We start from the raw sequence: 14,011 nt of genomic DNA, 5'->3' as shown, positions 1-14,011 counted from the left end.
CACTCTCTCATACATTCTCTCTGTATATTTTTGTGTTTGATGCAGCTCTCTTCCTTACAAAAATGCTGCTGTCTGCTGTTAGTGGAGAAAGGAGAGCCTTCAGTTTGCTATATTTATGTCGTAGGTAGTAGTTTATTTAAACTCCTAGGTATTCTTGATCAAAGTACTATATGTAAGAAATGGAATGTAATTATAATCACCTTGTATATTGATTCTTGCCCTTGGTATTTCTTCAAGGACATGGTTTTAACAAAACGAACCATTACGTATTAGTACCTCAGAAGCATCTATATTTCTGACTTCCTCACACAGTGACAGAAGAAGATCATGGAGGAAGGGTTGTTTTGACTCACAGGTTTGGACAGTCTATCGTGGCAGGGAAGTCATGGCAGGAGAAATAGGAGGCAGCTTTGCATCTGTAGTCAGGAGGCAGAGAGAGATGAATGCAGGATTTGGCTCACTTTTATTCATTTCAGAATCACAGCCCGAGGTATGGTGCTACCCACATTTGGAGTGGTTCCGCCCATTCCCATTAGCCTAATACAGAAATCCACAGACATGTTCAAAGGTGATTCTAGATGAGATCAGGTGGATAGTATTAACATCACACAACCCATTTGCCTGTACTCTGTATGGTTAAAAGTAGCAAAATGTATTTATTTCCTAGGACTATTATAATATAGTACCTTAAATGGGTTGCTTTATACAACAGAAACTAATTCTCTGACAATTGTGGAGTCTAGAGACTTGAACTTCTGTCCACAAAACCATGCTTCTTCTGAGACACTCAGTAGAATCTGTTCTTACATCTGCCTGGCATTTAATGATGGCCATCCATCTTTGGCATTCCTGGTTTACAGTTCAATCATTTCTGTCTCTGCCCCTGTCACCACATAGTATTCCCCTTATTTGTCTTCATATTGTATTTTCTTTTTATGAGGATACTAGCCATATTTGATCAGGACCTTCCTTAACATCAACTTTGTCATATTAACAAAGACTATTTCCACATGAGGACCTATTCGTAGATACCAGGGGTTAGGACCACAACATAATGCAATCCATAACCAGGCATTATGCTCTCCCTCTATCTCCTGAGTAAAGGCCTCATTTTAATAACATGACTAATTTTTGTAGCCTTTGTGGAAGATTCATGATATATTTCTATGTTTAGAAAAATAGTGTCAAACTCAACAAGTGCTCTTCTGATGACCTCTGTCCTAGGCCTGTATACACTCGCTCTAAGTCAGGAGTTCATCCTTCTCTTGTCTCAGCACCTACACCAGGCAGCTCACACATCTCCAACTCCAAGTCTGGAAGGATCTCCCAACTCTAGGTGCCATGAGTACCTACAATCACATACATAAACATACACAGAGACACTTAAGTTTTTTATGCCAGCTCTTACTTGTGGTAGGAAAACACCCCACCCTTGTGCTATATTCCCAGTCCGAATATACATAATCAAAAATAAAATAAATCTTTAAAACAACTGAGGGCCAATTTGGGTGGGAGGCTCTAGCAAGGGGGGTCACTCATCAATGGAGCTGGATGCCACACAGGATGCTGTCTCTGAATCCTTGACCAGGACTGGAGGATTCACTTTGAAGGTAGCACACTTCCTGGCTTGCCCAGGTGACACCAGCTGTTGATGGGAAGCCTCTCCACAGGACTGCTGGGAGCATCCTTACATGGCAGACACTTGGTTCATATCCCAAAGACCAGGTCCAGCTTGAGCCCTTGGGGTAAGACTAGAGGAAGTGCATCCCTAGAGGCATAGCCCATGGTCTCTGGTCCCCCCTTCCTATTGGCTTCCTGTTCCTGTCATGTGGTCAGCCTCCACCTCTATACACTGCCCCCCCCCCCCGTGCTGTTTAGCCTCGTCTCAGATTCAGAAATAGAGGAGACAAATAACCAAAGATGGAACCATTTGAAACCATGAAGCACTCAAGTCTCCACTCCAGAGCTGTTCTCTCAATACTTAATTACAACAATGAAAAACTGGCAAACACACTTGATAAGTATTGTTGAAAATCTCTGCTTGTGGATTTCTCTACCAATGCAATAAACTGAATGCAACCGAATTAATAAAATCAGGTTAAATAACAGAGCAAAGCAACTCCTGGGTAGCTCTCAGAGGAGGCAGGAGAAAAATTAAATGGCAGGGCTAGGATCAGGGTCTTAAATATGCTGTAAGCGTGGTCTTGAGCATCCATCTCAAGGAGAGGAGCCTCCCTTTGGCGGGCTTTCTGAGGGGTGGGGTTTGGAGAGGGAGGAGGGAAACTGAGGCAGAGCTTCCACCTAAAAATGAAAACTAGTGTCATGGGCTGAAGAGATGGTTCAGTTGTTAAGAACACTAACTGTTCTTCCAAAGGACCTGACTTCAATTCCTAACACCCATATGGCAGCTCACAACTGTCTGTAACTCCAGTTCCAGGGGATCTGACGCCCTCATACAGACATACATGCAGGAAAAACACCAATGCAAATGAAATAAAAATAAGTAAACACTTAAAAAATAGAAAAATAGTGTCTTCTTTCCATTGTGTAAGAAACTGAAAGTATCATTGGACCCTAGTGTTTTGCCCTCTAAACATAAATATTGGATACATTATACGTACATATATGTAATGGCAAGTGCTACATACAAGGTAAAACTGGAATGATATTGTAAGAAACTGAATAATATTTTGTTGGGCTCTGTACAGTTGTCCCATTGCTAGTTTCAATTCTGTTTTCAGTAATGATCCCAAGTATTTTTCTTGATCCACAAATGCTGTCATCTGGCTGTCACAATGCAGGTTTTTCTAGTGTCTGTCCTTTTTAGCACTGTTGTGTCTTGAATGTTAGCATTACTGGGGACAGGACTGGAGAATCTGGATTCCTTTTTTAAAACAAAGCCCGTCACCTGGACAAGTGCCACATTTCTCTGGCAGAGAAATGCTGAGACATAATTCATATTTGTTGCTCCAGTTGAGCTCTGGATTCATACCTTCGATGTTCATTCCCTGGCTTCACATTTTCAGTGAAAGCACTGACTGTTAAGATTCCCCATGCCTACTTCACCCATCTTTACTTGTTTCCATTATGAAATGAGATTGAAATTATCAATTAATTCTCTTTTCTTCTTTCTTTAAAAATAATGCAGGACAATCTAGAGCAGCTATGATACCTCCCAAGCATCCACGGCATCCCAAGGGAGCTTTGGATGATGCCATTGCCTTTGGAGAGAAGACAGACCAAGAAGTATTGAATGCTTCCCAACCCACACCACCCCCACTGCCAAAGAAAATGATACGAGCCAATACAGAGCCAATCTCCAAAGACCTTCAAAAAAACATGGAAAGTAGTCTTTGTGTTGTGGCTAATCCCACCTATGATATTGACCCCAACTGGGATGCCAGCAGTGCTGGGTCTTCTATTAGCTGTGAACTCAAAGGACTGGACGTTGAGACTTATGACTCCTTGGAGAGACCTTTGCACAAAGAGAGACCTGTTCCTTCAGCAGCAAACAGTATCTCCAGCTTAGCCACTCTCAGTGTTAAGGACAGATTTTCCAACAGTATGGAATCCCTCTCCAGCCGACGTGGTCTCTCCTGTAGACAGGGTCGAAGTATCCAGAAGCCACAGAGACAAGCACTTTATCGAGGACTTGAAAATCGGGAGGAAGTGGTGGGTAAAATCCGAAGCCTTCACACGGATGCCTTGAAGAAACTGGCTGTTAAATGTGAAGACCTCTTCATGGCTGGGCAGAAAGACCAACTCCGCTTTGGAGTGGACAGCTGGTCAGATTTCAGGTTAACCAGTGACAAACCATGCTGTGAAGCTGGAGATGCAGTTTACTACACTGCCTCATACGCAAAAGATCCACTCAATAACTATGCCGTCAAGGTAAGAAAATACTGAAAATCTCACCTTAATCTTCTTTGTTTGTTTGTTTTTCAAGACAGGGTATCTCTGTATATTCCTGTGCCGTCCTGAAACTCATGCTATAGACCAGGCCGGCCTTGAAACTCACCTCACAGAGATCTACCTGCCTCTGGGAGTGCTGGGATTAAAGGTGTGCACCACCACCACGCAGTAGTTTTTCAAACATTCTTTTGGATTTTTGAGACAGGGTCTCACCATGTAGCTTTGGCTGGCCTCAAACTCATAGAGAAGCCCTGGCTTTTTCCGTGTGAATGCTGGGATAAAAGGTGTGCACCACCATGCCTAGCCTTACCTTAATCTTAGTCAGCACCTTGTTATTGAGGCGGATCCATTCTTCCTTCCCACTTTCTTTCCTCCAGTTCCTCCATTGTGTGAAAGTGAGTGAGCCTCCTGTATTAGCAGGTATACTCTAACACACCGGTATTTTATTTAAATGAAAAATAGGCATTAAGGAGAATAGGGAAAACAACCATTCTGCAGAAGTCTGGAAGGACTATGTATTTGTTAATCCTGTGACCAGATACCTAACAAGAAGCTTAAGGGTGGATGGTTGATTTTGGCTCACAGTAGAAGGGGATATAGTCCATCATGGTGGGAAGACATAGCAGGTATGTGGGTTGGCTGGTCACGGAGAGAAGTGAACGCTGATGCTCAGTTAACTTTCTCCATTTTCATTCAGTCTGGGACTCTAGCCCAGGAACATGCTGCCACATTCAGGGTGGGTCTTTCCTAGTCTTTTAAACCTTCCTGCAAACACCCCCTCATAAAAGCAACCTCATAGTCATACCCAGAGGTATGTTTCCATGATATTTTTAAATCCCTTCAAATTGAGAATGAATATCAACTAACTCAGACTCCTCTTAAAAGAAGTAGCCATTGAGCTTTGGCAGTTTGCAGTGGTTTACCTATAAAAGCAGGATTTGTTGTGTATCTTTTACTCCATGTTTCCATCTTTCTCTCTACCATGTAAGAGATCCTTGTTTACCTTCCTCTGTGACTTCTCTGCTTCCTGGGAAACACTTTTATAGACAAAGTTAACTAATATTTAATGCTCACACCATGCTCATAGGTCAGAATCCTTTTCTCCATTTGACATATCAGGAAGGTTTTACTCAGTGAGATAACTCACTTGCTTGAGTAGAGCTATCAGGCCAGCAAAATGGCTCATTGAGCAAAGGTACACTTGTCAACAGGCCTGATGACAAGCTAATGGAAGGAGAATGTGGACTCCAGTACTTTGACACACACCCCAATAAATATAATTTTTAAAAACCCAGGTATTTCTGGCTGTGTAGCCTATACTTAGTCTATCTTGTTGTTTATTGCCAACCATTCCAGACAGTGCACTACTTTGAGAGACACAGACCACTTGACATTAAGGATTCCTGTCTGGTTATACTCACAAGTCTCATGAGTGTACCAACTACGTTAGGGACTAAGATCTCCAAAAGATTTGCCTTCTGATCCTGACTTCACCACTTTGTAGCCTTGTCAGTAATAATACCTGTCTTTGGTGCTAGTGTGTGGCTAAGTGAGCTGCTTTTGCCTTCTTCCCTACATTAAGAGAGTTAAAAATCTTTGGATCTCAAAGATGGTTTTTCCTCTTGTTTCAGATGTTTAAAATGATAAGCCATGTACTTTATGGGACTAAGGTAACCATCAAATGATGGTCAAATGACAGGTTTTAGAAGCACAAAATTCAGTATAATCTCCATTCCCATCGCCTCCTTTTACAGATTCTAGTCATTGGTTCAAAACCCATTAACATATCTAAATTACTTTTTCATGTTAATTTAGCTTAGAAGAACCAGATGGAGTCTTAGTAAATTAATGGACAAAGTAAACAATTGCCTCACCTGCCTATCAAGACATATATATTGGACCAGCTCTTCAGCTGGTGGCTCTCTGCAGCTGCAACACCTCCACTGCTGACTGTCTTGACCCTCTGCTGCAGCTCACACTTTTAAAATTAAACCAAAGGACAAACTGCAGAAAGAAGATATGGACTCAAGTTAATATATTACTATTGAGTACAAAAAGGCATTTTGAGATTCTGTGTAGCTCTCAAGCGCTATTATATCAATTGGGGTTATAGTACCTTATCTATCTTGGGTCTTTATTGCTACAGATCACCAATGCAGAATGAGTACCTATTTCAGAAAGGGGCATAAAAGTATCTGTTCTTTCAAAACAATTGAGAAGTGGGGCTTGACTAACCTTATGTATTATTGCCACGCAATCTTGTCTCTTTCCTAAATCAATGGTGTAGTATTGATTTCTTTGCTTGTAATAATACAAAAGCAATCTCAAAAGAACAGGTGGCGAGTGATTATATACAGGGAGTTGTTGGCAGGTTTGGGAAAGGGTGTTTTTATACTAAATGCTGAATATAAATGTTTCTTTGAAGGCTTTCTGGGCATTTCCCGAAATACCTAATTGATTATACAACCTTAAAGAAATAAATTCTAAGAACTCTGAGAACCCTGCTTTTGCAGAAATGAGCAAAAGAAGCTAACAATTGGCCCAAACAACTCTTTCCACTGTTTGTCTTCTCAATATATCCCTTTCCATATTTGTGTAATTTAGAGCAGAACTGGCCTCTTAAAATACTTCAAAAGGAAGCCAGTTTGAAAGGTAAGGGACCATACCTACATATTCACTGTGATGGTAAACTATTAAAATATTTACTTTGGGTCAGCTTTTTCAGGCTGCCATAACAAAATTTCATAGATTGAGTGGCTTAAATAATAGAATTGGTGTGTATGTGTGTGTTGTTGGGAATAGAACTTAGGGTCTTGTGTGTGCTAGGCAAGGTTCCTACTACCAAGAGAAATCCATAGCCCAACAGTAGAAATTGATTCTCTCATGTTCTGACTTGGTTATTTTCTGATAAGGGCTGTTCTCTCTGAGTCCTCACACCGTGATGAGTCACTGAGAGAGAACAGATAGATGCTCTGGTGTCTTTTCTTAAAAGGACACTGTTCCTGTTGTGTCCCAGTCTCAACCATGTAACCGATTTTAAGTATCTCTTTCTTTGTAGGCTCTGTCTTCAAATATGGCTTCATTGCACTTTAAAGCCTTAGCATGTACATTGGAAGGAGGTACAGTTTAGTTCAGAGGATCCAGTCCCTACTCCCTCACCCCCAAACTCATCTTTGTCACAGGCAAATATATCTCAATCACCTTAAAAGTCTTATTCCCAAGGATCAACTCTAAAGTCCTCATGTAAAGTATCATCTGCATTCACCTAAATGAGATACAGATGAGACTTAAGGTGCCATTCATCTTAATGCAACATTGTTCTTGGTAAAGCCCAGACAGCTTAGTTGTGCACAGGCATAGGATAGACATTCCATCCTGAAATATGAGAAATCAGAAGGAGGAAAGATGGGCACCAAATCCAAGTATAGCAAGTCTTAAACGCCCTTAACTCATATGTCTCAAAACAATACTCTCGTTTGATACTCTGTCACTCGTATGGTTCCCCAGAAAGGCTCTCCCACCCCACGTCACTATTTGTTGTCCCCCTAGTTCTCCAAACCTAAAGAAGAGGCTCATCATTTGATACCTAGAAGGAAGCAGCCCTATCCAGTGGACCTTTTTCTTTAAAAATATTTTAAATTTTGTTTTATTTTAGAAGCACCCTTATTTACATATCAATTCCCCCCACTCCCTCGCCCTCCCATGCTCCCCACCGACCCCCCCCCAACTCCCCAGGGACAGTGAGGCCCTCCAGGGGAGGCCATCATTGTCTGTCACATCATCTTCAGGAGGACTCAGGCCCTCCTTCCTGTATCTGGGCTGCAGTAGTATCCCTCCATAGAGGAATGGGCTGCCAAAGTCCATTTGTGCTCTAGGGATAAAGACTGGCTCCACTGTTAGAGGTCCCATAGACTGTCTTGGCCTCCTAGCTGGCACCCACATTCAGAGGGCCTGGTTCGGTCCAATGCTGGTTCCCCAGTTTAATGACTTGGATCTCTGTGCTCTCACTAGGTCAGGTCAACTGTTTCTGCAGGTTTCTCCAGTACCGTCTTGGCTCCTTTGCTCATCCCTCCTCCCTCTCCGAAGCTAGATTCCAGGAGTATGGCTCAGTGTTTAGCTGTGGGTGCTTGTTTCTGCTGTGATCAACTACTGGATTAAGGTTCTAGGAATGGCAATCAAAGTAGTCATCAATCTCATTATAGGGGAAGGGCATCAAAGGCAGCCTGTCTACCACTGCCTAGATTCTTAGTTGGGGTCATCCCTGTGAATCCCCTAACATTTTCCCTGTGCCAGACCTCTCTCCAAACCTATACTGGCTCCCTCTATCAAGGCATCTTTCTTGATCTCCCCTATTCCTCCCCTGTCTCAGTCCTCCTGCACACTCTGGTAGAATTTGCTGAAGGAGGCAGAGGCAGGAGGATCAGGAGTTCGAGACCATCCTGGGCTCCACTGGACCCTTAGTCAGACGAACAGCTTTGATATCTCTTTTAAAAGTTTTTTTAAAATGTTTGAGTGATGTGTGTGTGTGCCTACATGAGTTTATGTGCATTCCATGTGTGTGTGTGCCTGCAGAAGCCAGAAGAAGGCATTGGATTTCCAGATGGTTATGAGCTGGTTAATATGAGTGCTGGAAACCAAAGCCAGGTTCTTTTTAAGAACAGTAATCTTAACCTCTGAACCATCTCTACAGCAAAAATCTTAATCTCTTCATCACCCCATGACCTTCTTCCTTTTCATTAAAAAATATTACATCTATATTTGCCGTAGCTATCAGTTCACGCTTATTCAGGCTTTTTCTAACGTGCATCTCTAAATGCTTTTCGTACCTACCTAGTCCTAAGGCTACTTCTAGAACATTCCTAATTATTGTTGGAATGGCACCCCCCACAGTGTTAGTTTACTTAAGCTGCTAGAAAAACTGTCATAGACTCCATAGCTTAACAGAAATGTATTTATTTTCTCCGAACTCTGGAGTCTGGAAAACCTAAGGGCAGGGTTGTGGCTGACTTGGTTTCTGGTGAAGGCTTTAACGGCTTTGTAGACAGCCACCTTTTCAGTGCAGCCTGACATCAGAGAGAGCAGGTGAGCCTTCAGGTGTCTCTTTACTACAATGACATCGAATCAGGCTCCTACTCATAACTTGTTTAAACTTAATTACCTCCTTATTGCCCTTATCTCTGGTTGCAGTCATATTGGCGATTAGGGCTTCAACACAGGAATTCAAGGAGACAGCTCAATCCATAGCAGATGTCAATGTTTGTCTTTGTTGTAAAATGAGTGGTTTTAACTTGGAACTTTTACTGAATTTGAAGGTTTTCCTATCTCATTTATTCTAATTTTTCTTCACCATGAATAGCTTTATTCATATTGATCTTAAACTAAAAGACAGTGTAATACAGCATAAAGAGCTTTAGAGTCATCGGGGTCCATGTTCTGAAATTTATCTCTATTGTTAAACAGGTCAAGGAACTTTTCTGGTTTTTACATCAGCAGAAGCTGGCTGCCATTCGTACTCATAAAATTGTTATAATGCACATGGCTATGTAGTGAAACTGCTTTCATAAACTATAGAGTACATTTAAATACAATGAGGCAATTTATTGTTGTTAACAGTACTTGGAAAGTAGTCCACATTCTATAGGTTACTCATTATTATTCTTTAATATTGGACATTAGCCTAAGAATATTTAGATGGGTTCTATACTTAGATATTTTCTTTCTCGTTACTTCAAAGATGTAAGCATCTTTTTCTCTTAAGATTATAAAAGAATGCTACAAAATGTAGCAAACTCAAGAATTCTGATGATGCCAAAATTAGAAACAAAGTAAGCTCCTGATATTAAGAAAATAGTTTAATAAATTAGGGTCCATTGTCCCAATTAAATGTTGTAGCCATTAAAGGTGGTGACTATAAAGACTATATAAGATGAAAAATGTTAGGCCGGGCGTTGGTGGCGTACGCCTTTAATCTCAGCACTCGGGAGGCAGAGGCAGGCGGATCTCTGTGAGTTCAAAACCAGCCTGGTCTACAAGAGCTAGTTCCAGGACAGCCTCCAAAGTCACAGAGAAACCCTGTCTCAAAAAAACAAACAACAACAACAAAAAAGAATGTTTATTGCAAAGTGTCATAGAATACTGAATAGTCTGAGCACACCTTTGTCTAAAATGACCTATAGAATAGTAGTTTACAATCAAATCCTATGTGAGAGTGATGGCCACTATAGGTGATTTTGATTTGTTAAAAGATTATATCATAATATAGATATAGATATAGATATATAGATATAGATATATTCAGTGGCAGGGGATGGGGCAGACTAGAGCATTTTTGGTTGTAGAGTATTAGTTGAGTTTCCTAAAGGCACAGATACCCTTAGGTATCATTGGTTACTCATCTCTGTAGTCCTAGCCTCTAACATAAATTATAAACTGCTCCTCCTTCGTATTTCTCAACTTTTGTACATGCTGTTTCCTCTGTCTGCATGTCCTTTTCCTGGAAGACAATATGACTCAATGAGAAATTTCAGCTTTCTGATCTACATACAGATGACCTATTCCATAACTACCTGAGGGATCCTCACTAACAACCGTTTCCTTGGTCCTATCAATTCCTTACCTACAGAATCAGAATTGCCAGCAGTGAGCCCTGGGATACCCTATTTGTAGCAGCATCCCCCACAGTGGTTTCCATATAGAATTTTTGAGACCTTTTGAGAAAGAGGTTATGAATTAGGCTTCAAAGTCAGAAGAACTAGGTTTAATTTATGGTTTAGTTACATATTGGCTACATTGCGTTAGCCCTTGTCCATGCCTTTCTAAGTCTAGTATCTCTTTGAAAAGTAGAAAACAGTTTATTTTTTCTGTTTATTTGTTTGTTTGGTTTTTTTTAAGACAAGATTTGTATATCCCTGGAACTCACTCTGTAGACCAGGCTGGCCTTGAACTCACAGAGATCTGCCAACCTCTGCTTCCCAAGTACCGGGATTAAAGGTGTATGCCACCACGCCCAACCATAGTTTATTCTTAAATCTTACATTAATTGCTTTCCTGGTCACTGTACCTAAGTATCTAACAAGAAGCACCTTAAGATAGAAGGAACTTATTTTGACTCACTGTCTGAGATTTCAGTCTATCATGGAGGGAAGACATTATGGCTGGGGCAGCTTGTGGCTGTGGTAGCAGAAATATGATACTACTCGCTCATGTCTCATGAGCAAACAGAGAGACAGACTAAAGCTAGAAACAGGACTGAGCTGTTATCCTCAAGGTCCACCCCCTAGTTACCCACTTCCTCCAGTGAGGCCCACATGCTTCAGTTTCCCAAACAGTACCAGAGTGCCAGTGCAGAGTGCTGAGTTTCTCTGTGTTCATCTCCTTTGCAGTGAGAGCTGCTCTCTTCCCAGCCTCCTTATCTTCCCTTTCCACAGCTCTAACCATTTTCAGCCAGTGACCAATAAATATACCATGTCATAACCCATATTCTATGCTGTCTTGAAATTTCCAATAAAATTGACTTCATTACTTTTGAATTCATCCTCACTCCACTTTTTTGGGACATATCCAGAATATAACCAGATTCTTTGCCAGCATGTGACATAAATGGCATCTCCATAAACCCTTTGTTCTCCTCTGAAACTTCATGAGCCTGGTCACATTCTGCTCTCCTGAGCTCCCAGCCAGACTGACCCACTAAACTCTATACCAGCCTCACCCATTGACTTCTGCTTACAGAATCCTGGATTTCTCTAGCCTGCAGCTCCAAAGTTCCACATTCCTCCCAGACCTGTTCCAAAGGACTAAGAGGTATCTGGTCAGGTACCTCACAGCAGCTTTTCCCCTCCTCACTGTTTTCTCCATCAATTACTGTTTTCTACTGTTATAACCAACTTCCTATCCAGAAGGAACTTAAAGGGGAAGGCATTTATTTTGGCTCTCAGTTTGAGGACGTACCAGCCCATCATGGGGGAAGGCATAACAACAGAAGGGGCTTGCAATGGTGGTAGCAGGAATGTGAGGCTGTTTGCTCATATCTTGTTAGATTAGCATCTAGAACCAGAACCAGGGCTGGACTATAAACTCTCAATATCTTCCATACAGAGACCCACTTCCTCCATTGTGTCCCCATCTCCTGAAAGTTCTGCAGCTGCCCAAACAGCTCCAGTAGCTGAGGGCTCCATGTTTGAATACATGAGCCCATGGGGGCATGTCACAGTCAAACCATAATAAAGGCATTGTAAGAGAAAAAGGTTACAGAATGTCTGGGCATGGTAGCAGATACCTTTAGTTCCAGCACTTGGGAAGCTGACGCAGGAAGATCTTGAGTTTCAGGCCAGCCTAGACTATACAACTAGACCCTGTCTTAAGAAAAAAACTACAGGATTTAATATGTACATAATATTATCATGCTTTACAAATAAGCAGTAATTCCATTACACAACAAAGAAACATTCATGTGTCTCTTACCCACTATTAGTTTTGACATCTACTGAAAGAACCATGGCTTTTTAATTCTTATATGCTTGGAACCTAGTACAATATATAATAATGGGAATTTGATAAAATATTTCATGACCTTTCAAAAAACAGTGTAGAACATTGTGATAGTCTGTGGATTTATAGCAATACATATGCACAAAACAAAAGCCTTGCCCTCCCAGAGCTTATAATACAGCGGGGAAGACAAAGCACAAATAACTCTTAAATAAGTCAGATTATAAAGGTTCAAACATAGGGGTTAATACAAAATTAATGATTTTGGAAGAAAATCTTAGTGGGAGAGACCCAAAAGACTGAAAGCAGGGAGGCCGCTATTATGTTTTTGCAATAGTCCAGGTAATTGTGAGTTCACCTATGCTGCAGTCAGACAGAGAAAAAGAAGGGACTTGTGGCTCAGAGCTGAGGGGAGGTGTGAGCCATGGATAGTTAGTGCTAGATGTAAGATGACGGCAGCAGTCATAAATTTCTAGGTAGGACAACCCCAAAAGAATGGCAGTGTCATTAAATGAAACACAAATCAGAAAGATGAGATGTCTATGAAGCATGCAAATGACAGGCAAGTTAGACACTGGAGCTTGGGACTCATAAGAAATGAGAAGCCTAGATAGACGGTTTACTCATCCCCCAGAATCTTGATTTAGTTCAGAGTAAATGGGATGTATTCTATTGTTAGTAGAAGAGAGCAATGTGAGAAAAGGCATACACACATTGAGGTGACTGAAAGCAGGAGCAATTGGAACAGTAGTCACCAAAGGCAAAGCCCCACAGGCCGAGAGCTTGAGCCTTTCTGAAGACAAGAGTTCAGTCTCTGGTAATGACAGTGTGGGTAGGCGAGAGATGCCCCCACTTGCCCCTCCCCCCTCACTGTCTACAGCACTCAGGAGAGCAGGCCCTGCACCTCATCTGGCCGCCATAGTAGTGCTGACCCTGCTGGTGAAGGTACAGGCGAACCTGCCTTGAGGTCGTAAGAGTGGGAGAGCTGGCCCTACACCCCTTGTCTGCCATGTGGTGGTGAGGGAGAGGGAAAGATGCCCTCCCCTGCCACTCCTTGCCACCTGTGGCAGTCAAGAGAGCTGATCATGCCCCTCACCAGATACAGAACTAGGGAAAATGGGCCCTGCATCTCCCCGGGACAACACAGTAGAGCTGACCCCATTGATGAAGGTGTGGGGGGAGGCGACCCCGAGAATGCAAGCGTGAGAGACTGAGCCCTGCCCCTCACCTACCATATGGTGGTGTGGGCAAGAGAGAGAAGTTCTCACCACGCCCTTTGAGGCCTGTGGTAGGTGGAGCGCCATCCCTTGGGTAGCTAGAAGGAGACAGCTGGCCTTGCCTCTCACCAGTTGCAGCGCTAGGCAGAGTGTCCCCTGTGCCCCAACTAGGCAGCACAGTAGAGCTAGCCCTGGTGGTATAGGAGTGGGCAAGCCAATCCCGAGGATATGAGAGCAGGAGAATTGGCCCCGCCCCTTGCTGCTTACTACACAGGGTGAGCTGGCCAGGGCAGTACTGGAGAGCCCACCCTGGCATTGTGGAAGAAGGAGAGTTGGCAGGCTGACCAACCCAGCTACCACCCAAAACCAGAGCTATGAGTTGGCCCATCCCA

General features: G+C 42.4%; 1 protein-coding gene across 10 annotated transcripts in view; it reads left to right on the top strand.

Annotated features, from left to right (window-relative positions):
* Peak1 (pseudopodium enriched atypical kinase 1) overlaps positions 1–14,011 on the top strand; it is a 210,278-nt gene that overhangs the window by 179,993 nt on the left and 16,274 nt on the right. For all 10 annotated transcript variants that reach the window (XM_027415020.2, XM_027415021.2, XM_027415016.2 and 7 more), the window contains one exon: positions 3,149–3,891. In XM_027415020.2, the coding sequence (XP_027270821.1) occupies positions 3,149–3,891 (743 nt within the window). The remainder of the gene's footprint in view (positions 1–3,148; positions 3,892–14,011) is intronic.

Source organism: Cricetulus griseus, chromosome 4 (genome assembly GCF_003668045.3).
Source record: "Cricetulus griseus strain 17A/GY chromosome 4, alternate assembly CriGri-PICRH-1.0, whole genome shotgun sequence".
Lineage (NCBI taxonomy): Eukaryota > Metazoa > Chordata > Mammalia > Rodentia > Cricetidae > Cricetulus > Cricetulus griseus.
This window is presented reverse-complemented; position numbering and strand designations above follow the sequence as displayed.